Source organism: Thunnus thynnus, chromosome 17, assembly GCF_963924715.1.
Source record: "Thunnus thynnus chromosome 17, fThuThy2.1, whole genome shotgun sequence".
NCBI classification, from domain to species: domain Eukaryota; kingdom Metazoa; phylum Chordata; class Actinopteri; order Scombriformes; family Scombridae; genus Thunnus; species Thunnus thynnus.
The window spans coordinates 784,279-810,621 of NC_089533.1; the positions used below are offsets into that span (position 1 = coordinate 784,279).

At 45.9% G+C, this 26,343-nt stretch overlaps 1 protein-coding gene and 1 non-coding gene across 2 annotated transcripts; both read right to left on the bottom strand.

The window, feature by feature from the left end:
* Window positions 1-1,598: 1,598 nt before the first annotated feature.
* kpnb1 (karyopherin (importin) beta 1) lies at window positions 1,599-25,490 on the bottom strand. Its single transcript, XM_067615438.1, has 22 exons — window positions 25,207-25,490; window positions 24,304-24,362; window positions 17,704-17,886; window positions 17,429-17,629; window positions 15,667-15,819; window positions 14,721-14,780; window positions 13,732-13,821; window positions 13,523-13,633; window positions 13,332-13,433; window positions 13,003-13,227; window positions 12,719-12,910; window positions 11,909-12,039; window positions 11,211-11,358; window positions 9,315-9,386; window positions 9,091-9,235; window positions 8,871-8,953; window positions 7,791-7,898; window positions 6,247-6,390; window positions 5,642-5,747; window positions 4,847-4,961; window positions 4,260-4,421; window positions 1,599-3,187 (listed from the first exon to the last, which is right to left on the bottom strand). Coding segments are annotated over exons 1-22 (2,631 nt in total). The 5' UTR covers window positions 25,247-25,490; the 3' UTR covers window positions 1,599-3,186.
* On the bottom strand, window positions 5,258-5,396 carry LOC137168715 (small nucleolar RNA SNORA79). Its single transcript, XR_010924331.1, has one exon. It is a non-coding gene; the product is annotated as a small nucleolar RNA SNORA79 (small nucleolar RNA).
* Window positions 25,491-26,343: the final 853 nt, after the last annotated feature.

The window sequence follows — 26,343 nt, forward strand, 5'->3', positions numbered from 1 at the left end:
TATATATGTGTATTAGTGTATATATATATGTGTATTAGTGTATATATTAGTGTATATATGTGTATTAGTGTGTGTGTATATATATATGTGTATTAGTGTGTGTGTATATATATGTGTATTAGTGTATATATATATATGTGTATTAGTGTATATATTAGTGTATATATATGTGTATTAGTGTATATATATATGCGTATTAGTGTGTGTGTATATATATATATGTGTATTAGTGTATATATATATATATGTGTATTAGTGTATATATTAGTGTATATATATGTGTATTAGTATGTGTGTATATATATATGTGTATTAGTGTATATATATATATATGTGTATTAGTGTATATATTAGTGTATATATATATGTGTATTAGTATGTGTGTATATATATATGTGTATTAGTGTGTGTAGTGAGAAGAAGGAGGTCCAGGGTTCAGTACAATATAGACTTTATGTGTGTGTGTATAGTGTATTAGTGTTAGTGTGTATATGTGTGTGTATATATGTGTGTATAGTGTGTGTGTAGTGTGTATATATTAGTGTGTGTGTGTTTAGTGTGTATTAGTGTTAGTGTGTGTGTGGATAGTGTGTGTGTAGTGTGTATATGTGTGTGTGTGTAGTGTGTATATATTAGTGTGTGTAGTGTGTATATATTAGTGTGTGTGTGTAGTGTGTATATATTAGTGTGTGTAGTGTGTATATATTAGTGTGTGTGTAGTGTGTGTAGTGTGTATATATTAGTGTGTGTGTAGTGTGTATATATTAGTGTGTGTGTAGTGTGTGTAGTGTGTATATATTAGTGTGTGTGTAGTGTGTATATATTAGTGTGTGTGTAGTGTGTATATATTAGTGTGTGTAGTGTGTATATATTAGTGTGTGTAGTGTGTATATATTAGTGTGTGTAGTGTGTATATATTAGTGTGTGTGTGTGTAGTGTGTATATATTAGTGTGTGTGTAGTGTGTATATATTAGTGTGTATATGTGTGTAGTGTGTGTGTATGTGTGTATATATTAATGTGTATATATTAGTGTGTGTGTAGTGTGTTTGTGTACATATTATAGTGTGTATGTGTGTAGTGTGTATATATTAATGTGTATATATTAGTGTATGTGTATATATTATAGTGTGTATGTGTGTGTAGTGTGTATAGTGTGTATATAGTGTGTGTGTGTAAATATTATAGTGTGTATATGTGTGTACGTATATATTAGTGTGTGTGTATATATTAGTGTGTATATGTGTGTACGTATATATTAGTGTGTATGTGTATATATGTGTGTGTATATTAGTGTGTGTGTAGTGTGTATATATGTGTGTAGTGTGTGTGTGTGTATGTGTGTAGTGTGTATATATGTGTGTATATTAGTGTGTGTGTGTGTAGTGTGTATATATTAGTGTGTGTGTGTGTGTGTGTGTATATGTGTGTAGTGTGTATATATGTGTGTATATTAGTGTGTGTGTGTGTAGTGTGTATATATGTGTGTATATTAGTGTGTGTGTGTAGTGTGTATATATTAGTGTGTGTGTGTATATGTGTGTAGTGTGTATATATGTGTATATATTAGTGTGTGTGTTAGAAGAAGGAGGTCCAGGGTTCAGTACAATATAGACTTTATTAGTTCACTAAAGTTGAATATGAAATAAAAAGCAGATTGGCTTTAAATGATTCACAATTCAGTAATAATCGAGTTTCCAGGTTCATCACGTCAACAGGAAGCTGTTCTCGCTACGGCCGCCGCGCCTCTAGAGCGAGCGCTCCGAGGCCGGACCCGCCTCACTTTCCCGTCAACGTGAACCGAAACCAGACGGGTTGGCGGGTTTCTGAGCTCCGGCTGACAGAAAGTGAAGCGCGTCCAGACCTGGAGACGAGGCGGACAGACGGCGCCGAGCGTGCTCGCAGCGTTTTTAACTCTGCGGCGTCTGAACTTCACACCAACTACAAACTCAACGTCCCAACAGAACTCCCCGTCAGCGAGGAGCGACCGCGAGCTGCTACCAAACAAGCAATGAAGTGAGTTAAAAAACAAACAAACAAAAAATCATGGTTCTTTGTGGCGTCGAGTAAACAAACCAACAGTGGGAGGCGGCCACCGAACTGAAGAGTCAAAGTCCAAAAACGTTCATCAGTCCAGGAGTCCAACAGACGACAAAGAAGAACCCAAATCACCAGACCTGCTTGGGGAATGTTTCATATCATTTTATTGTTTTTTACTTTATTTTCATTATAGCAATGGAAAAATATAACCTTATACAAACGTCTTCAATTCTCTGAATTCTTTTTTTTTTTTTTTTAAACAAGCAAAAATGGTGAGTGACCCGTTCCCAAACCAAGTGCAGCGGGAAATCAAAACGCTCCACCAGCAGCTCCGCGCCACGTTTTATTTCCATTTGGCACTCGTCTCCTCTGAGCTTCCTCAAGTGTTTCACGTCCGTTTGGAACTTCTGCTTTCAAAGAATTTTTAGTGCTGTAGTTGTTTGGATGGGACCGGACAGGTGGAGGTTGTTTGTTGTCCGTCAGATCTCCGTCGCTGGTTCACCATCAAAGTCTGCGACCACAGAGTGCTTTTAGAGGAAGAAGAAGAAGAAGAAGAAGAAGAAAAGAAGAGCAACGAAAATCCAAAAGTTTCCACAGAAGTCCTCAAAGTCGATTCATTTATCTTTGATTCCACAAAAGTCTTTTATTTTTCTGTTTTGTTTCCCCTCCCCCCCCTCCTCCTCCCCCGGGGGGCTCGGTGTGGAGGGCGGCAGGTCGGTGACGTCATCGTCGTGTCGTAGGAGATGTTGGCGAGCCCGGCTACAGCGAGAGAGGTGGATTGTGGGAGGAGGGGGGAGGGGCTCCGGGGGGGTTTGTCTTTTTTTTTTTTTCTTTCTTTCTTTTTTTTGTTTTTAGGGGAGTCAAGAGTCCAGTCCACAGGCCGTCCAGGAGGAGGAGGAGGAGGAGGAGGAGGAGGAAGAGGAGGGGAGGGGGGGGGGGAAGTCGTCGCCTGCTGGAACTGAAGGTGGTGTGATGTCATCGTCTCGCTCGCTCGCTCACACACTCATCGTCTCATCTCACACTCGGCTCGGGTTTGCAGCGAACCGCCGCAAACACACAAGAGTTGAATTCCAGTGGGGCAGTTTGTCCTCGTTGTTCTCTGATGTCGTCTCTAATCTCGCTCTCTCTCGTTTCCCCGCCGCCAAAATCTGAAAACACAACCAGAGAGTCGTCAGGGCGACGGCGGACAGGAAACACAGACAGTACTGATGATGATGATGATGATGATGATGAGTTGGGTGTCAGAGTGGTGCAGGATAGTTATAGAATTATTCTGCATTAAAACGTCTTCAAACAACTAAACTCATGTTTTATATGTTCAGTTTTTACTGAGCAGCAAAAATATAAAATGAAGCCAAACTGCAACAGTGAGTCAATCCCCTCAGACCCACATAGACCCTCATAGACCTCCACAGACCCTCATAGACCCCCACAGACCCTCAGACCCTCATAGACCTCCATGTTAAATACCAGCGTTACAGCAGAATAAACATGTTTACAGTCTGTAGTTCATTTCATGTTAACTGGACGGAGGTGAATCTTTTTATAACTCACTGTTATAATGTTATTAAGATGTAAAGTTGCATAATGAAGGACATGGCTGCTTTGACTGACAGGTCCGCCAGCCGCTAGGTGGCTTGTTTCAGCCGTTCGGCCCGCCTCTTTGCCCGTTTCTGATTGGCTGGGAGTTACACAGCGTCACGTACTGCCAAGATGGCGACGGCCGGAGCGGCTCGCTTTGAGCTTCAAAACCACTCTGTGTGTGTGTTCTCACCAGGCCTGGCTCTTCAGCGTGTGTGTGTGTGTTAACGTGTGTGTGTTAACGTGTGTGTGTGTGTGTGTGTTAACGTGTGTGCATGTGTGTGTGTTAATGTGTGTGTGTGCGTGTGTGTGTTAACGTGTGTGTGTGCATGTGTGTGTGTTAATGTGTGTGTGTGTGTGTGTGTGTGTGTGTGTTAATGTGTGTGTGTGTGTGTGTGTGTTAACGTGTGTGTGTGTGTGTGTTAACGTGTGTGTGTGCATGTGTGTGTTAACGTGTGTGCGTGCATGTGTGTGTGTTAATGTGTGTGTGTGTGTGTGTGTGCGTGCGTGTTCTCACCAGGCCTGGCTCTTCAGCGTGTGTGTGTGTGTGTGCGTGCGTGTTCTCACCAGGCCTGGCTCTTCAGCGTGTGTGTGTGTGTGTGTGTGTGTGTGTTAACGTGCGTGTGCGTGTGTTCTCACCAGGCCTGGCTCTTCAGCTTGCGGAGCTCCTTGGTGGCCCAGGTAGCCAGCGTCTTGGTCTTGGTGGTTTTGGAGCGTCGTCCCTCCGTCAGCAGGTCGTTGATGAGCGGACGAACCTCCACCAGCTTCATCACGTCTTTACCGAAGGCCGTGCACAGGTCTCTGAACACACACACACACGTTAACACACGTTAACTAACATGAAGGACTGAAGATCAATAAAACAGGAAGCTGAAATAAAACTACGGAGGATAATTTACCCAGAATTCTGATTTAAAGACATAAACTATAAACATGTTGATGATGTAATTCATGTCTGAAGGTCTTTAAACACATCAACATTCATCTACTTACCTGTTTATTAGTTGATTTATTAGTTTATTTATTAATTGCACATTAATCAACACTATCAGTGTAAATGTGTGTAGATTAGCTCTGACGCTAAATTAGCATCTGTAGCAGAGACTAAAACATAAACAACAAATAAATAAATAAAACATTTAAAGTCAGAAGATGTGACGTAAAAGATTCAATGAAATGAAGAGTTTGAGTTAAAATATCTTCCTCCTCCTCCTCTTCCTCCTTACCCGATGAGTCCAGCAGCGTTGGCCACGACTCCGTCAGAGTGATCTTCATCCTCCGCTATGTGATGGATGAAGGAGAGGATGAACTCCACCCGAGGCTGCACCAGCATCACATCAGCTGACAGAGGAAGAGGAGGCGAGGAAGAGGAGAGGAGGAGATACAGGGAAGGAGAGATCAATGTGAGGAAGGAGGGAGGACAGGAGGAAGATGAGGGGGAGGAAGATAAGGGGGAGGAAGATGAGGGGGAGGAAGATGAGGGGGAGGAAGATGAGGGGGAGGAAGATGAAGGGGAGGAAGATGAAGGGCAGAGGTGAAATCAAAAGGAGTGAAGAAAGAAGAAAAACAAAGTTTAATGAACTGAGTTGAACCTGCAGACGGCGTCACATTATTAATGTTTGTTTGTTTGTTTGTTTGTTTGTTGGGTTCCGCAAAACCAGGAAGTTTAGTGTTTCGGCTGCAGCCGGAAGCTTCCTGGGTGAAAAAACCCAAAATCTCTCTGTGACGTCGTAAAATCCTCCTGCTCACTGCTGACAGGAAGAGGAACCGACGTCAGCTGACAGGGTGCCTGGTCATGTGATCAGCGTGTGGTCATGTGGTCGGCGTGTGGTCATGTGATCGGCATGTGGTTGGCGTGCGTGCGGTCATGTGATCAGCGTGCGGTCATGTGGTCGGTGTGCGTGCGGTCATGTGGTCGGTGTGCGGTCATGTGGTCGGCGTGCGGTCATGTGGTCGGCGTGCGGTCATGTGGTTGGCGTGCGTGCGGTCATGTGGTCGGCGTGCGGTCGGCGTGGTCTTACGGTGGACGTTCTCCTGGTCTCCCTTCAGGCCCTGGATGATCCCGGTGTACGCCTCCAGACAGCCCTCCCTCAGCTCGTTCAGGTAGTCCACCATGTCGTAGTCCGTCTGAACACACACACACACGCACACACACGCACACGCACGCACAGGTCATGTGACATTTACTCGCCAGCTTTGAAATGCTGCAGCGTTACTTCAGGGTTTTGTGTGTAAATGAAGATAAAACAGCTGCGATGAGTTCAATGTGTTCAGCAGGAATCAGAATTTACATCACTGACGTTTAACCTTAATGGTGAAAACATGAAGCTCAGTGTGATGTTTATAAACTATCAGGTCTCAGATAAATGTGGTTGTGTTTTACATCACGGTCAGCGTGGTGCATGATTTATCATCACAGACCAGACACACGTTACTGATCAATAACTTCAAACATTAAAACACAAACAGTTCAGAAAACTTCAACCATTTATTTTCTAAGATAAATGATCATCCAGCTCTGCGTCTGTTCAGACTCAGATATGAAGGTTCAATCATCCTCTAGTGATCAGCTGAGCGTGTGTGTGAGTGTGTGTGTGTGTGTGTGTGTGTGTGTGTGTGTCGTCACCTTGTCGACCTGCGCCTGCGACGCCTGCTGCAGCGTATCCAGAACGATGTCCAGATATTTCTTAAACTCTCCTCCGATGGCCAGAGCGATGTCACCGAACGCCGACAGGATCTGAGGCTTCACCGACCGATGGACGTTCTCGTTCTGAACACAAACACACAGCTGACGTTACACCTGTCTGAAGGTCACCTGACACACAAACATCTTCACAGGACGGCAGGACGCAGAGGAGGAAGAGGAGCGAGGTACACGTGTGTAGTTCAGGTACACGTGTGTGTAGTTCAGGTAAACGTGTGTAGTTCAGGTAAACGTGTGTGTAGTTCAGGTGAACGTGTGTAGTTCAGGTGAACGCGTGTGTAGTTCAGGTGAACGCGTGTAGTTCAGGTGAACGTGTGTAGTTCAGGTGAACGCGTGTGTAGTTCAGGTGAACGCGTGTAGTTCAGGTGAACGTGTGTGTAGTTCAGGTAAACGTGTGTAGTTCAGGTGAACGCGTGTGTAGTTCAGGTGAACATGTGTGTAGTTCAGGTGAACGTGTGTAGTTCAGGTGAACGCGTGTGTAGTTCAGGTGAACGCGTGTAGTTCAGGTGAACGTGTGTGTAGTTCAGGTAAACGTGTGTGTAGTTCAGGTGAACGTGTGTGTGTAGTTCAGGTGAACGTGTGTAGTTCAGGTGAACGTGTGTAGTTCAGGTAAACGTGTGTGTGTAGTTCAGGTGAACGTGTGTAGTTCAGGTAAACGTGTGTGTGTAGTTCAGGTAAACGTGTGTGTGTAGTTCAGGTGAACGTGTGTAGTTCAGGTGAACGTGTGTGTGTAGTTCAGGTGAACGTGTGTAGTTCAGGTGAACGTGTGTAGTTCAGGTAAACGTGTGTGTGTAGTTCAGGTGAACGTGTGTAGTTCAGGTAAACGTGTGTGTGTAGTTCAGGTGAACGTGTGTAGTTCAGGTGAACGTGTGTGTGTAGTTCAGGTGAACGTGTGTAGTTCAGGTAAACGTGTGTAGTTCAGGTAAACGTGTGTGTGTAGTTCAGGTGAACGTGTGTAGTTCAGGTAAACGTGTGTGTGTAGTTCAGGTGAACGTGTGTGTAGTTCAGGTAAACGTGTGTGTGTAGTTCAGGTGAACGTGTGTGTGTAGTTCAGGTAAACGTGTGTGTGTAGTTCAGGTGAACGTGTGTAGTTCAGGTGAACGTGTGTAGTTCAGGTGAACGTGTGTGTGTAGTTCAGGTGAACGTGTGTAGTTCAGGTAAACGTGTGTGTGTAGTTCAGGTGAACGTGTGTAGTTCAGGTAAACGTGTGTGTGTAGTTCAGGTGAACGTGTGTGTAGTTCAGGTGAACGTGTGTGTAGTTCAAACGTGTGGCAGGAAGTCAGTAAAACGAGCTTTCAGACGTCGACGGCAACAGAAGAAAGATTCAGGTCTCAGATAAATGTGGTTGTGTTTTACATCACGGTCAGCGTGGTGCATGATTTATCATCACAGACCAGACACACACGCGCACACACACACACACACACACACACACACACACACAAGAACAGGAGAGTCTTCCTCACCCCGAGGTTCTCCAGCAGCAGCTGCATGATCTCGTCACAGTAAGGCAGGATGTTGGACATCAGAGCTCTGCACAGGTCGCACACCAGACCCACCGCCGCCAGACACACCTGCATCATCATCATCATCATCATCATCATCATCATCATCATCATCAGGGTCAATCACAGCAACAATCGTCAATACTACGACTCATTTATAAGAAGTTAATCAGTGAAGCTCCAGTAGTTTGTTCTTCCTCTGTGGTGAAACTCCCAGGGTGCATTTCAGCAGGAAACAGCCAATCACAGAGCTTCAAATGCTGTCACATGCTAAAGATTGATTGATTCTTTCATTTCTGGGTCACTTTTGGGTGAATTCAGTAACTATGGCGACACGGTTTGTTGCTCTGTGGCAACAGCAGCTGAGGCTCATGGGTATTGTAGTGTTTTGAGCAGCCAGGGAGGTGCGTTTGTTTTACAGCCCGTGTGGTCTCATTAGAGACAGAGAGGCTCCACCTGGTGGCGAAACAACAACACCACACTCTGCTGCTGCATTATCGCTTCATATGTTTTCAATCGATTCATTGATTCTGCTGCTGAAACTTGTTGATTAATCGGTTTGATTTGCTGAATCAGAACGTGAGATTTGATTCGATCTATCAGGTCTCAGATAAATGTGGTTGTGTTTTACATCACGGTCAGCGTGGTGCATGATTTATCATCACAGACCAGACACACGTTACTGATCAATAACTATCAGTCCATTCAAACATTAACAAGCAACTATGTTGGACAATCAAGCAGCTTTAATGAGTGACAGGCGGCTCAGTGAGTGTAAACCAGCATCATGTGACTGAAAGCAGCTAAATCAGCCCTGATGGTCGTAAAGGCGGCGTTCAAGGTGCCTCGGAAATCTGAGAATCACCAAGTTCTGTTTTTAAAGACGTTTAACCTGTTTGTTGTTGAACAGGATGTAAAAGCAGACAGACAGTTTATTTCCTGCTGAGGTTCAGACCTTATTCATCTTGTTATTGTATGTTTGGTTTATTAAAAGTCTGTCAGACAGAGAAGAAGAAGAAGAAGTGCTGCAGCGTGTCGTACCTGATACTCAGCGTAGTTCTTCAGTCCGATAGCCAGGAAAGGCTTGAAGGCATCCATGTATTTCTGGAAGTCGCTGCCCAGAACTGAAGCACACAACACAAACATTCAGCTTCCTCCCGACTCTCAGCTGTAACCAGCGCCAGTGTGTGTGTGTGTGTGTGTGTGCGTGCGTGTGTGTGTGTGTGTGTGCGTGTGTGTGTGTGTGTGTGCGTGTCTCTACCTTCCACCAGTGTAGAGACGGCCATCAGAGCGTCCTCCTGCACGCCTCCGGAGCCGGCCGTGCTCTGGAACATCCTCAGCAGCGAGGCCATCACCACGTCGGAGATCTGCAGGGCGTCCTGGTGCTGAACTTTACGCAGAACGTTCTGAAACACAAACAGGAAGCGGTGAGAACACGTCCGGCCGGCGGTTCGCTCTCAAAGCGACAGCTCAGGTGTGTCTCACCTGTAGAGTGGCGCACAGCAGCGACTGCAGGTCGTTGAACTGGATTCTGTCTGAGGTGCTCTGGATGTGGGACTGGAAACACACAGGAAGTGACATCATTACACAGAAGTCCAGAGGTGGCGCTGCATATCACTACTCTAGTGAACATTCATTTAGACCAGGAAGGTTTTAACTTTACAGTCTCACTAACGAGCAGCAGAGCTGATTAATGTCCAACATGTTTTAGTGTGACTGAACATACACACACACACACACACATATATACACACACACACACACACACACACACACACACACACACATACACACACACATACACACACACACACACACACACATACACACACACACATACACACACACACATCACCTTAATGACAGAGAGGTGAAAACATGAAGCTCAGTGTGATGTTTATAAACTATCAGGTCTCAGATAAATGTGGTTGTGTTTTACATCACGGTCAGCGTGGTGCATGATTTATCATCACAGACCAGACACACGTTACTGTTAATAACACCGAAAAACACACATTCACACCCAGCCTGGTACTAAACCTCCTGGTGTTAAACCTCCCGGTGTTAAACCTCCCGGTGTTAAACCTCCCGATGTTAAACCTCCCGGTACTAAACCTCCTGGTGTTAAACCTCCCGGTACTAAACCTCCCGGTGTTAAACCTCCCGGTACTAAACCTCCCGGTAATAAACCTCCCGGTGGTAAACCTCCCGGTGGTAAACCTCCCGGTGGTAAACCTCCCGGTGGTAAACCTCCCGGTAATAAACCTCCCGGTGGTAAACCTCCCGGTGGTAAACCTCCCGGTGTTAAACCTCCCGGTACTAAACCTCCCGGTGGTAAACCTCCCGGTACTAAACCTCCCGGTGGTAAACCTCCCGGTGTTAAACCTCCCGGTAATAAACCTCCCGGTGGTAAACCTCCCGGTGGTAAACCTCCCGGTGTTAAACCTCCCGGTACTAAACCTCCCGGTACTAAACCTCCCGGTGGTAAACCTCCCGGTGGTAAACCTCCCGGTACTAAACCTCCCGGTGGTAAACCTCCCGGTGGTAAACCTCCCGGTAATAAACCTCCCGGTACTAAACCTCCCGGTGGTAAACCTCCCGGTGGTAAACCTCCCGGTAATAAACCTCCCGGTGGTAAACCTCCCGGTGGTAAACCTCCCGGTGGTAAACCTCCCGGTGTTAAACCTCCCGGTAATAAACCTCCCGGTGGTAAACCTCCCGGTGTTAAACCTCCCGGTAATAAACCTCCCGGTGGTAAACCTCCCGGTGGTAAACCTCCCGGTGGTAAACCTCCCGGTACTAAACCTCCCGGTGGTAAACCTCCCGGTAATAAACCTCCCGGTAATAAACCTCCCGGTGGTAAACCTCCCGGTGGTAAACCTCCCGGTGTTAAACCTCCCGGTGGTAAACCTCCCGGTGGTAAACCTCCCGGTGTTAAACCTCCCGGTACTAAACCTCCCGGTGGTAAACCTCCCGGTACTAAACCTCCCGGTACTAAACCTCCCGGTACTAAACCTCCCGGTGTTGAACCTCCCGGTACTAAACCTCCCGGTGTTAAACCTCCCGGTGTTGAACCTCCCGGTGGTAAACCTCCCGGTACTAAACCTCCCGGTGTTGAACCTCCCGGTACTAAACCTCCCGGTGGTAAACCTCCCGGTGGTAAACCTCCCGGTGGTAAACCTCCCGGTGTTGAACCTCCCGGTGGTAAACCTCCCGGTACTAAACCTCCCGGTGTTGAACCTCCCGGTGTTGAACCTCCCGGTGTTAAACCTCCCGGTACTAAACCTCCCGGTACTAAACCTCCCGGTACTAAACCTCCCGGTGTTAAACCTCCCGGTACTAAACCTCCCGGTATTAAACCTCCCGGCCTCCCCGTCTCACCTCCATCTGCAGGACCTGCTGCAGTCTCTCCATGATGACCAGTGTGGTTTTCTGGACTGCAGGGTAACAGTCTTTGGCGCTGTTCTTCACGATCTCCATCAGAGCCTCGTAGGCAGCAGAGCGCAGGTTGTTCTGGTGTCCGTCGGGTCTGCAGAGAAACAACCAGCTCACAACAGTTCCTACTGGATCTGGCAGCTGTTCGGACCTGCTCTTTGGTTTTCATGTTATTGTTAAACTGCAGTTTTCAGTGGACAGAATAATGTGAACACTGTGTTGCTGGGTGACAGCTCAGTGAGGTTAATATAAAGCTGAGTCTGTTCTCAGGTCACAGTTCACATCCGTCTATATTTAGTGTGTTTCTACAGCTGCGGTTCACACTCGGCTGCATCTCAAACTTCCTACTTCACACTCAACAGGAAGTCCTGCGACAGGAAACTGTGTCTTTCTATCTTTGACGGATTTTAGCTGAAAACCATGATGGTGAGGAGGTTCACACTCAGTTTCACTGTTCAGGTTAGAATCAGGTTTAGTTTGAGTAGAGATGCTTAGAGATTTTTTCTTGCTGCTTGTTTCTAGATGTTGTGATATATTTCTTTGCTCTGACAGTTGATATTTATATATTTATACAAGTTCTTGTGAGTTCTTGTGTGTTAACGTTGCTGACAGGAAGACGTGACTGAGGACAGACGGGCTCGTACCTGTCTGTGGTCTCCAGGAGTTTCTGGACGATGATTTCGAAGGAGGAGGACAGGCAGTAGGTGCTGGGCTCCTCCTGGTCCTCTGCAGCGTCCGTGGCCTCGTAGGCCGCCTCAGCCAGAGACGAGAAGGCCTGACAGACAGGAGAGAAGAAGAAGAAGACGGTTATTCATCTGGAAACCAACCAGTGGTCCTCCAGGTACAACAGCTCTAAACTCAGACTGAAGCACTGAGAGGCTGCAGCATCAGGACCACATGATGTGGTTTATACACGTTATATTCATTCATTACATCAAAGTCTTCACAGTAGTTCTTCAATCTGCCGTCAGTCTAGTTTGTGTAACGTTCACTGTTGTTCAGATGAAACTTCAGTTCCTCTAAATGTTTACACCAAATCTGGAGACAAAGATTTGGCGACTACACCGATGACGTGCTGTTTGACACAAAGAAACAACGACAGACACGTTTCCTCACCGGAGTCACTACAGACACGTTTCCTCACCGGAGTCACTACAGACACGTTTCCTCACCGGAGTCACTACAGACACGTTTCCTCACCGGAGTCACTACAGACACGTTTCCTCACCAGAGTCACTACAGACACGTTTCCTCACCGGAGTCACTACAGACACGAAGGTTCAGTTGTGTTAAAGTTCTCGTCTGTTTTCATCAAACACCAAGTTTCTAAAGTTCATCACGAGTCTGAAGCTCGTCGGCGTTTGTGTGACTGTGTGAAGCTTTCTGATGATGTAACAGTGATGTCAGAGACCCTCTGTGCCCCCCCCCGTCCACCCCCCCGCCCCCCGGCTCACCCAGCAGACGTTGGAGGCCACTCTGGGTTCGGCCCCCAGACCTTCGATCAGACACTGCAGCAGGGGGGCCAAGTACATCTCGTTGATGGCGGCTTCAGGCAGCAGCTCGCAGATCCTGCCCACCGTCCACGCCGTGGTGTCCCTCACCACCACGCTGGGGTCCTTCATCAGCTCGATCAGGGTGGGCATCGCCTGCAGGGGGGAGGAAGAGGAGGAGGAGGAGGAGGAGGGTGTTAGTGAAACACACGGAGAGAGAAACACGACGCCCGAGCGAGGCGGCTCACCTGTATGACGAGCGGTTTGAGCTGGTTGAGTTCAGGTCCTTCCAGGATGGAGCCGAAGGCCATGACGGAGGCGTCGCGGTAACGCCAGTCGGGGTGTTTGATGTGTTCTTTGATGAAAGGCAGAACGTGAGGAACCACGTCGTCCTCGCAGCACGTCGCCAGCAGCATCAGACACACGCCCGCCGCCTTGCAGGGGTTCCAGTCGTCGTCATCATCGTTCTCGTCCTGCAGAGACGAAGATCACAACGTCTTTAACTTTAACATCTGACATAGCTGAAGAGACTCAGTGAGGACGATGAGGGGAGCAGCCGGCGGTCCGGGTGCGGTACCTGTTTGGTGAGGGTCTGCGTCAGGATGGGGACCAGGTACTGCAGGGCCCCTTTGGCGTAGAATTTGCTGGTGTGCTCGGGGGGCCGTCCCTGCTCCGAGGCCTGCCATTGGACGAGAGACGAAGCAGAGTGAGGAGACGGCAGCTGATAAAAGTCTCAACATTCAGGACAGTAAAGTCGGGCTCACAGACCTCCGAGGCCTCGATGGCCAGGTCCATCTCCTCGTCACACACGTTGGACCAGAACTCGATGCCCTGTAAGGCCACCTCATCGATGTCGCTCTTCATCGCCTCGATGGTGATCTGACAGAGGAAGAGGAGGAGGATTAAAATCCTGTCGTCTCTATAAAAAAAAATAAATCACTTCCTGAACTGGTTTCTGGTTTTTAAACTGGTCTCACCGCGAACAGAGCCGGACCCATGTAGGTCTCCATGTACTGATAGTACAGAGACATGATCTTCACCAGGTTCTGTAAGGCTGCGACCCGCACCTGCACACACATGTACACACGCACACACACACACGCACACACACACACACACAATAACACACACACACACACACACACACAGAAACACACGTACACACACACACGCACACAATAACACACACACACACACACACACACACAATAACACACACACACACACACACAGAAACACACACGTACACACACACACAATAACACACACACACACACACACAATAACACACACACACACACACACAATAACACAATAACACACACACACACACACAATAACACACACACACACACACACACAGAAACACACACATGTACACACACACACACACACACACACATACATACACACACACAATAACACACACACACACACACACACACGCACACACACATACATACACACACACAATAACACACACACACACAGAAACACACACATGTACACACACACACGTACACACACACACACACACACACAGACACACACATGCACACACACACATATGCACACACACACGCACAGTTGATTAATAACATGTATTGTTATGATCGGCTGTACTGAGGAAGATGAGGAGTTATTGTGTGGAGATGAAGGATAACAACAGTTACTGATCCTCAGCTGTATATAAAACACTTTGTGTAATATCAATCAATCATCTGTAAATATTGATTAAGTGTTTGTTGACTGGAGGCTTCATGTCTCCACATCACATGTGTGCAAGTTAAATACTGGACCCTGATTGGCTCTGGACTAGTTGTGATGTCATATGTTGGAGGGAAACTTTCAGTATATTTCAGTGTTTGTTCTTCATGTTGATGTGGTTTTTTTGGGGTTTTTTTGCTCTGCGTGTGTGTTTTAATAAAGAGAAACAGGAAGTGGCGGCTCGTCTGTCGTTACTCACTCTGGTGTCGGGACACTGTGTAGCTTCACACACCACCTGCATGATGAAGTGTCTCTCCGTCTGAAACAGGACCAAGATAAAATCAATCACACCAGTCAAAGTCTCTGACTGCAGCTGGTTACATGTGAGGATTTGCTGGTTTCTTTAGTCTCTGACAGTAAAAACTAAACATTTGATGACGTCGTCTTCAGGAAACACTGATCACACTTTAACATTTCAGCAGAATGAAACCTTCAAACACCTGCTGCTGTTCACACAGCTGGAAAACAGTCTGATCTGCTTTTCATTTATCTCTGTGGGTAAATATATATATATATATATATATACATATATACATATATCTGATGTGTCCGTCTCAGTTTACTGACGGTCAAGCTGATGCTGAACTTTAACGCCCTCTGCTGGATCACAGGACAAACTGCTCAACAGTTCAAATATCTAATATTTAATCATATTTAATCATATTTAATCATATTTAATCATATTTGTCCCCAGAGAGAAGGAAGAGAAACCAGCTGACTGCAGGTTTCATTTAAGACTTTTAATCCCACATAAAAAAGGAAATTTAACACCAACCAAAGGATGAAAGTATGACGGTTTATATCAATATATATATAACAATCATTTTAAAGATGTAATTGATCCCTGATCAAATGGATTAACCAGTTTTCAGCTGAAGTCTCAGTCAGAGGACGAGACTTCCTGCAGCTGTTTGTTACTGAAACTCTGCAACAAAGCATCAAACAGCTTCCTGCACGACAACAATCACACTTTCACTTTATTCACCAGGAGCTTCGGCTGCTCAGTCGTCACTGAGGAAACTAGATTTACTGCTTTAAGACCTGCAGAGACCTGCGACCCACACGCAACACGTCATGTGTGGAGCAGCCGGATCCTGATCCTGATCCAGATCCAGATCCAGATCCTGATCCAGAGATGTTCGTACCTCCTTGTCGAAGTTGGCTTTGGTGAACTCCAGCGAGTTGAGGAGGGCGTTGGTCGCCGCCAGTTTGACGTTGTTGCTGGGCTCCTCCTTCCTCATGCCCTGGATGATGGCCGTCAGGATCTGGTTGGCGTTTTCCTGCAGCTGCTCCGGATCCTGAACAACCAGAACCAGGTTAGAGAGACCCTGATCTAGAGCTGCAGGTTAGAGAGACCCTGATCTAGACCTGCAGGTTAGAGAGACCCTGATCTAGAGCTGCAGGTTAGAGAGACCCTGATCTAGAGCTGCAGGTTAGAGAGACCCTGATCTAGAGCTGCAGGTTAGAGAGACCCTGATCTAGACCTGCAGGTTAGAGAGACCCTGATCTAGAGCTGCAGGTTAGAGAGACCCTGATCTAGAGCTGCAGGTTAGAGAGACCCTGATCTAGAGCTGCAGGTTAGAGAGACCCTGATCTAGAGCTGCAGGTTAGAGAGACCCTGATCTAGAGCTGCAGGTTAGAGAGACCCTGATCTAGAGCTGCAGCCATTAAACCCTGAACACTAAATTCATCTGAAACCATTTGAACTAAAATAAAAACCTGAATGTTGCAGCTTCTCACTGTGACGATCTGAAGCTTTTTAGTTTCCTTCATGAAAGTGAAATTATTAAACAGACGTCAAACGATAACGAGCCTCGTTATAGACTGACGGTGATGACATCATCAGCATTACACTCACTCACACATCAACTCTGACGTCACATATTGATTTAATATTTTATCATTTATGGTCGAACTGCTTCTGTCCTACACTCTCACACTCTCTCACACTCTCTCACACTCTCTCACACACTCTCTCACACTGAACCAGGTGAAGTGAAGATCACCTGAAGTTGACGACTATGTTTGTTTCTGTTACTGGTCAATAAACAGCAGAGTGTTTTACAGCTGCTTCAACTAAACTAAACCAGCTCCTCCCTCCACCAGCGACACCTTCAGCACAGGGAGGAGGAAGAGGAGGAGGAGGAAGGACTGGTGTCTTTATAAAGGTCAGTCATATGATTGAAGTGACATGTTGACATGTTAGATCAGTTTCCAGTCAGTCTCTGCTGTCGCTGCTCCAGAAACAATATTTAGATTTATTTATATATTTAGATTGATGGTGAAAATCAAAGTGAACCAGCGCACGCTGTAGTGACTTCACTGTGACTTTATTAAGAGCCAACAGTGCGTTCAGGTTGGCTCACAAGTGAGTCACATGACTCATTATCACCGTCTTCATTTGCTCAAAGTGAACATTTTTACAAACATACATATTACAATAAACACGACGTGATAAACATGAAGACTGTGATAACGAGTCATGTGACAGTGAGCTGGTCATGTTCCAGCTGACTGCAAACACCGGCTGAGTCTGTCCTTTGATATTTAGATTCATATTTAAAACATTCATCTATTCTCAATGCTGATGTAACAGATCAGCTGATCAGCAGCTTCATCCTGATGCACCGTTCACGTCCTTCACTATCACACTCGTTTGTTTATTTTGTGATTATTATTACTTTATGGTGCAGAACTGAAGGATTATTAATGATGAGTCAGCTGTCAATCACTCATGTTACTCTCCAGTATGTTTAATGATCGCAGCAGTGCTCTGCTGTTGTCCTGGTTACCGTTGGACTGACGGACAGTCTGAGGACGTCACGTCAGCTTTTAGTGAACTGTGACCGACATCTTCATCAGTTAGCTGAGAGATGATGAGCGGTGTGTGTGTGTGCGATCACTCACGATGTCCTGGCAGATGTATCCGATGGCCTCCAGCGTGGACTCCTTCATGTGTTCGGTGCTGGAGGGGTCGGTGACGTTGGCCACCAGCTGGGGGATCAGCTCGGGCCACTGGTTGACGGGAATCTCTGCGCAGGCGATCCCAGCGACGCACTGCGACGCCGAGCTGGGTCGATACGTCTCCGTGCCCAGAGTCTGTAAAACCTGAGAGACAGACGGGACGTGATGAGACAGTGAACATCAAACCAACCCTTCCCGCAGGCGATCTGCGTCCTTACGTAGTTTTTGATCTCGCGGCGAGCGTTGGCGTCGATGGCCAGCCATCTCTGCTGGTACTGCGTCTTGACGTCGGGGTCTTTGGAGGTCAGAGAGTTCTTCACCTGCAGGCCGGCGGCCACACGAGCCACCTGAGTGTTTCCTGGGTTCGCCAACACTTTGGACAACTCCACCAGGAATGTGGGCTGAGGAAGAGGAGGAGAGAGGAGGAAGAGACGTGAGATTACAGAGGAAACAGCAGAAACATGTCAGAATAAAACAAGTGATGAACTCAACTCTGACTCATCAGCAGCTTATCAGGAAGCTTTATTTATAAAGCAGCTTTTAAAACAAGAGTTACAAGTTGGTGAACAATAAAACCATTTAACAGGTTGACATGTTGAACATGTTAGCAAACAGTTGTTTATTTACGGAGCAACATTATCATTCATGTGGAGTCTGTTTCTGTCTAATATTCTCTCTCTTTTAGCTGTTTCTGCTCTCTACCAACTCCTGAAGGAAATATCTGCTCCACTATGTTCACCAGCTAGTCTACAGCTAACTGAGCAGGTAGTCTACAGCTAACTGAGCAGCTAGTCTACAGCTAACTGAGCAGCTAGTCTACAGCTAACTGAGCAGCTAGTCTACAGCTAACTGAGAGCAGCTAGTCTACAGCTAACTGAGCAGCTAGTCTACAGCTAACTGAGCAGCTAGTCTACAGCTAACTGAGCAGCTAGTCTACAGCTAACTGAGCAGCTAGTCTACAGCTAACTGAGCAGGTAGTCTACAGCTAACTGATTAGGTAGTCTACATCTAACTGAGCAGGTAGTCTACGGCTAACTGAGCAGCTAGTCTACAGCTAACTGAGAGCAGGTAGTCTACATCTAACTGAGCAGGTAGTCTACAGCTAACTGAGCAGGTAGTCTACAGCTAACTGAGCAGGTAGTCTACAGCTAACTGAGCAGCTAGTCTACAGCTAACTGAGAGCAGGTAGTCTACAGCTAACTGAGCAGCTAGTCTACAGCTAACTGAGAGCAGGTAGTCTACAGCTAACTGAGAGCAGGTAGTCTACAGCTAACTGAGAGCAGCTAGTCTACAGCTAACTGAGAGCAGCTAGTCTACAGCTAACTGAGCAGGTAGTCTACAGCTAACTGAGCAGCTAGTCTACGGCTAACTGAGCAGCTAGTCTACGGCTAACTGAGCAGGTAGTCTACGGCTAACTGAGCAGGTAGTCTACATCTAACTGAGCAGGTAGTCTACAGCTAACTGAGCAGCTAGTCTACAGCTAACTGAGCAGGTAGTCTACAGCTAACTGAGCAGCTAGTCTACAGCTAACTGAGCAGCTAGTCTACAGCTAACTGAGCAGCTAGTCTACGGCTAACTGAGCAGCTAGTCTACGGCTAACTGAGCAGCTAGTCTACGGCTAACTGAGCAGGTAGTCTACATCTAACTGAGCAGGTAGTCTACAGCTAACTGAGCAGGTAGTCTACAGCTAACTGAGCAGGTAGTCTACGGCTAACTGAGCAGCTAGTCTACGGCTAACTGAGCAGGTAGTCTACGGCTAACTGAGCAGCTAGTCTACAGCTAACTGAGCAGGTAGTCTACAGCTAACTGAGAGCAGCTAGTCTACAGCTAACTGAGCAGGTAGTCTACAGCTAACTGAGCAGCTAGTCTACGGCTAACTGAGCAGCTAGTCTACGGCTAACTGAGCAGGTAGTCTACATCTAACTGAGCAGGTAGTCTACAGCTAACTGAGCAGGTAGTCTACAGCTAACTGAGCAGGTAGTCTACGGCTAACTGAGCAGGTAGTCTACGGCTAACTGAGCAGGTAGTCTACGGCTAACTGAGCAGCTAGTCTACAGCTAACTGAGCAGCTAGTCTACGGCTAACTGAGCAGGTAGTCTACGGCTAACTGAGCAGGTAGTCTACGGCTAACTGAGCAGGTAGTCTACAGCTAACTGAGCAGGTAGTCTACAGCTAACTGAGCAGGTAGTCTACAGCTAACTGAGCAGGTAGTGTTCAGTATGAGACGCTGAGAGTGAAGCAGAGCAGTAAACAAATAAACAATGAGCAGAAACTCACTATAAAGCTGCAGAGTCACTGATGATTCTCTGCAGGTTCGTCACTATCCCTCATTTATTAACAGCAGTAACAACAGGAAGCTAAAAGAAACATTATTTAACAGCTCTGCTCTCAGCTGATTGTACAGTCAGTCCACAGAAATAAAGTCTGATCATCATCATCATCCTCATCCTCCTCCTCTGCAGCTCCATCAGGCTGTCAGAGCTCTTTACACCCACAACACTAAAACACCGACTTCATCTTTCTGTTAAACGTTTCATCTCAGTCAGGACAGAAACACAATATATCTTTGATTTAAAGACTAGAAACTCAGTCTGATGATGGTTTGTTTAGTGTTTCTGAGCATCGTCCGTCCTCCATATGGCTCGTCTATCGCTACGGTAACAAAAGGAGGATTACTACAATAGACGCTGCCGGCCACGTGTCCCTTATCGGACTGGAGGCTGAAGAACGAAAACTATCACAACTCAATTTAAGAAAATAAAAATATAGAAAGATTTGTTTTTCAAAGCAGATTTTTAGAGATAAGTGAGCTGTAAACACGAGGATGTAGATCAGTTATAACTCACAGCTGCAGGAAATAAACTCATTTGATTTGTTTGAATTCTTGTTTTTGCACTGATGGAAACGGTCAGCCAGCAGATGCAGGAAGATGCCTCCAGGACCTGGTCCAGGACCTGGTCCAGGACCAGAGCCAGCAGGAACACTTTCACTGACTGGTGAACTCTGCATAAACCAGTCAACTACTGTTTCCACTGCTGCGTATCATCCTGTGTACATTCAGCCTTCCTGCTGCTGTCACTGGTACCTTCTAGGGTTGGGTTGGTTTCCGGTTTTGCCAGTCTGGTGTACCAGCTTAAACCGGTTTGACTTCCAACTGAAGTGGCATGTGTCATAATGAGACGTCTGAGCGCCTCAGACGGCGGCTCTGACGCCGACAGGCTGCTGCTGTCCAGCCGGCTAACGCTGCCGATATCGTCGATAACCCGGCTAACGCTGCCGATATCGTCGATAACCCGGCTAAACCGGCTGGATGCTGATGTGTTATGAACACAAGCGGATACAAAGAGGCGTGACGGATCATTTTACCATGCTAGTTAGCATAGCATAGCATAGCATAGCTGCAGTGTTTCCGGCTGTTAAACCAGAAACACAAATAAAAACACTTTGTGTGACTCAGCTGATCTCACTGAGCTCCACTCAGGAGCAACTGAGTCATGTGCGACACCTGGTGGTTAAATTCAGTATTACTGGTCTGGTGGTTTGGAGGGCGGATGGTTGTTGATTGGCTGGTTTGGAGGGCGGATGGTTGTTGATTGGCTGGTTTGGGGGGCGGATGGTTGTTGATTGGCTGGTTTGGAGGGCGGATGGTTGTTGATTGGCTGGTTTGGAGGGCGGATGGTTGTTGATTGGCTGGTTTGGGGGGCGGATGGTTGACATTTGAATACTGTAACGTTTCTAACTCATGTTATCTAGTGACTGATGAGCTGATTTATTCTCTCTAGTTGTCGTTACAGGAAGTGATGAAACACGTTAAAGATTATATCCTGTAACGTCCATATTATAAACCCAGTGAATGATTTAAATGTATTTTTAAGATGTTTTTAAACTACAGTCACAGCGGCGGTTCAGTAAAGGACATTAAGTTTTGTTAGCAGTTGTGTTATAGAACAGTCTGGACAGCACTCGTGGTTCAGCGGCAGTGTACAGGCTACTAGCTAACGGCTAACAGTAAGCTAACGACTAACAGTAAGCTAACGGCTAACAGTAAGCTAATGGCTAACAGTAAGCTAATGGCTAACAGTAAGCTAGCGGTGGCGTGGTGTGGACAGAGGCGAGCTGATTGGTGCAGAGCTGAGGGAACAGTATTAACGTTAATTATGATCCGTGTTTTACGTTGATAAACTTTTCAAGCAGCTTCGGTTGAAACTGAGATAATATTTTTTTATTTCATTTCTTTTGTTGTCGTTGGAAACGCAGCCGTCTGAGACTGTCAATCATCTTTTTAAGACTGTGCTACAGTTGTTGAGTTGCATGAATGACGTATTGATTAACATATTAGATATTATTAGATATTATTAGATATTCCTGGAGTCTGAGTTGGAGCTTCTTTATTGATCATTACTGAGCTCTAACAGATGATCAATGAGTCATGTGATCCATCTATACTCTGATGTCACTACATGCTCCTGAAGCAGAGCAACTGTTTATGGATAAAATATCTGCTTTTCATCAATAGCTGTAAAATCAAAGTGCTTCATCACATTGATGCAAATATATCATCATCATCATCATCATCATCATCATCATCATCATGATGCAGTATCCAGAAACTAAAACTCTTCAGTTTTGACTGTAAAAGTGTTTTAGGAGGTTAATATTTCACAGAAAGGTGCTTGTTAGTGTTGCATATGTTATATTGATGTTATATTGATGTTATAGTGATGTTATAGTGATGTTATATTGATGTTATAGTGATGCTATAGTGATGTTATATTGATGTTATATTGATGTTATATTGATGTTATATTGATGTTAGTGATATTCGTGCAGACGGGAGTTGAGTTTGATGTTGTGATACTCAGCAGCATCCGATCAGGGAGTCGCCCACTGACTTCTGTTATTAGTCAGCAAATTACACTAAAGTGAAACTCCAGACAGAAACACTGATGTTCAGGATCCACAGCTGCAACCAGCTACCAGATAATCAATCAATCATTTTGAGTAAATATTCTCTGACTGCAGCTTGTTAAATGTGAATGTTTGCTGGTTTCTTTCGTCTCTGTCAGTAAACTGAAGATCTTTGATGACGTCATCTTTAGGAAACATTGATCAACATTTTAATATTTTCTAACATTTTATGGACCAAACGACTAATCAAGAGAATAAATGAGATTAATCAATAATGATCATTAGTTGCAGCTCTGCATGTATCAACACATCAGACTGTTGCTGTTGAACCTTCAGCAGCTGCTCAGCTGGTTCAGATCATCCAGAGATGAAACCGTTAGTTCTTCTACATTTCAGCCAAAAACAGAAACATCTTGTAACTTGTGTAAAATGATAAACCATAATATCCATAATATCCAGGTCTAAAAACTCACTTTTTAAACTGTTTTGCATGTTTGAGGTTGAATTTATAACTTAGCAGCATTTTAAGAACTAATCAACTAATGGAGTAGGACTGAAGCTTCTTCATGGTTCAGTTGATTCAGGCTGTATGTTTAGTTCATTTCTTTTAATTAAGAAGAAAATAAATTTCTAACAGTGTTTAGGATTATATGTAAGATCATTTTTCTCATTAGTGAGTTAACAGATTCATGAATATATATTCTGTCATTGATTTTCAGTTTATCAAGAGTGTTAAACCAACAGTCATCAAATAAACATTAAAGCTGTAATCATTCCTCCTGTTCATACTGACCATTAGAAGATCCCTTCATAATGACCTTACAATGTAAATCCACAGTCCTCCTTCTGTGCAAAACTGTATTTAAAGTTTATCTGAAGCTAATATGAAGCTTCAGTGTCCAAATGAGTCAAATCAAGTAGATATCTTTCAACGTTACAGTCTTTTTAGTGCCAAAGTTCCTCTTTTTGTTACTATACTTCCACCTGCAGCTCAACAGGGAAACACTGTCCGAGGAAACACAAAGAGGGAATTTGATGCTAAAAAGACTGTAAATGTGTCAGATATCCACTTAATATGACTAACTCAGACTGCTGAAGCTGAATAGAAGCTTCACACAGACTTTTAAATGCATTGAAAGCACATTTGAAGGATCTTTAATATCCAGTATGAACAGGAGGAATGATTACAGACACCTGACTGCTGGTTTAACACACTGGGAACACTGGGAACAGGTCCTTTAATGTCAGCAGCATCAGAGTTCAAACAGCTCGCTCCTGCTGTGGAACAAGCTGATGTTCACTGGGGTTTATTTTGTTATCCACAGCAGATTTATCAAACTTTATGTTCAAGGTTTTTATCTAAACTATTATAGTCAGAACTTCAGCTTTCAGCAGGGGGACTAAAACTGTAGCTGGAGGGCCAGATTTGGCCCACAAGCCACAGTTTGCCCACCACTGCTGCATATGTTGCTGCTGAGTTGTTGAAATCTGTCCGAGCAGAGAGCAGAAAACATTTAACTTGGAGATACTGAATCTCCAAACCAGAACAACTAAATCAGACTGGACAGACGCTGCTTGTGTGTCTGTGTCTTTTATAATTTGGGTGAAATGACCCTTTAAATGTCTGTAAAGCGACATATTAGCTGATGAACACGCTGAATCTGCAGCTCTCACCACATCAGATGGGTGTAGCTGCCTCCATGAAATGCTAACGCTAGCAGTGTGTGTGTGTGTGTGTGTGTGTTTGTGTGTGTGTGTGTGTGTTTTAGTGGGGGGGGGGGGGGGGGCAGCAGCTGTCCTGAGTTCCTCTCTCCTCCATGCTGCTGCATGTCTGACTGTAGCAGCAGGTCTGTTAGCTTCCCCTCCACAGTCCACACAACACATTACCAACATGCTAACAACATACTAACCAGGTTCTCTATGGCAGCCTGCTCCAGAAACTTCTGAGCCGCCTCCAGTTCATTCCGATCTGCGGGGAGAGGAGAGGAGGGGAGAGGGGTTATTCAATGTAGCACACAGCTAGCATGCTAACACACGCCTTTACCACGGACCTTCCAATATAAACCGTGAACCGGGAAGTTTACCGGGCTTAGACAGAGGACATGTTACAGATACGTCCCATTAATGAACGACATTAAAGGAGGATTTCACCGATAAGGCACCCGGTCCCGCCGGAGGAAGCACGCCGCGGCTCCAGCGTGCGTGTTAGCCGCGTTAGCATGCTAGCATTAGCCGGCCGCCGGGACACATTTTAAGACGCAAAAATAAAGTTTTCGGGACAAACAGCAATTCGGTTTAAACAACATCAACTCGGTGTAAAGAAACTGAACAACGCTAAAGTAGCAACTGGAGGCACTTTTCTCCGGTTTAAGCGGTTTAAAAGAGCCGTTAGCCGGGCATGCGTGCGGGAGGCGGCCGGCAGCAGGGGCTAGCAGAGCGGCTAACGGGCATGGGCAGGGTCGCGAGCTGAATCCGGCTGTCAGGTCAGCCTCCGCGAACCGAACCGACAGGATTATTATGTGACTGCGTTTTTAATGGATCAGCGGGCTGATCGGCGGGTTACCGCCGCTGTCAGGCTGCGAGAATCCGCCGGACAGAGTGCAGAGTCACCCGCGTTATCTGCGGGGACTGGGGCCGTGACGTTAGCGTTAGCATGACGAGCTAGCTCCCCGCTAGCGAAGCTTTTCCCTCCTTTAAACTTTCACCGGTTCACCGGAGCAGCCGCCGCCGGTTCACCGGAGCAGCCGCCGCCCCAACATACAGCCGCGGAGCGCGGGCGTATGGTGTGCGGAGGCTGCGGTGCTGATAATCACCTGGAGAGACCGTTTTTTCGAGGATTGTGATGAGCTCCATTCCGCCGGCAGCCTCGCTCTCTCTCTCTCGGTTTCGGTTGCCGCGCAGCTCGCAGCAGATTATATTTCTTCACGGAGCTCCGTCGGTGGCGCCGCAGGGCGGGTTCAGGCGGAGGGACCCGGTGCTAGCTCGGTGTGTTTCAGTCGGATGGGGCGGGAAACGTTCACGGTGGCGCAGAGTAACGTCCCGTTCACATCCTGTGCTGTCGGAGGGAAAGGGCCGCGCGCTTCTCTCCCGCGGAAGGATATCACGCGCTGACGGGGCGACGTGCTGCCTTCAGGGACCACAGGACACCTTAAAGTAGTGCAGGTTGGGCGGAGGCGAGACACAACACAGCAAGAAAACGTAGTTACAAACAATACTCAGATACTTTACGGCAGTAAAAGTACCAATATAACGATGTAAAAATACTCCGTTACAAGTAAAAGTCCTGCATGAAAAACCCTCCTACAGTAAAAGTACATAAGTATTATGAGCTTGATGTAGTTAAAGTATTGCAGTAAAAGTACATAAGTATTATGAGCTTGATGTAGTTAAAGTATTGCAGTAAAAGTAGTGGTTTGGTCCCTCTGACTGATATATTATTATATATGACATCATTAGATTATTAATAGTGAAGCATCAGTGTTAGAGCAGCATGTTACTGTTGTAGCTGCTGGAGGTGGAGCTAGTTTACACTACTTTATATACAGTTAGCTAGTTTAGTCCAGTGGTTCCCAACCTAGGGGTGGGGCCCCTCCAAAGGGTCAGCAGATAAATCTGAGGGGTGGTGAGATGATTAATGGGAGAGGAAAGAAGAAAAAACAAAGTTCTGATACACAAATCTGTTTTCAGTTTTTGGACTTTTTCTCTAATCTTTGATTTTTGCTGAAATATTGGATCATTTGAACATTTATTGAAATGAAAGCATGTGAGAAGTTTAGAGGGAAAAATCACTATTTGGTGGAGCTGTTAACAACTCATAGACATGTGAAATGTGACCCCGACTACACACTGCTTTTTGTAAGACGTCAAAAGCCAAAAAGGTTGGAAACCACTGGTTTCATCTTTAACAATGTGTTGTATTTTAAAAGCTTGTTATATTATCCATTGTGTCA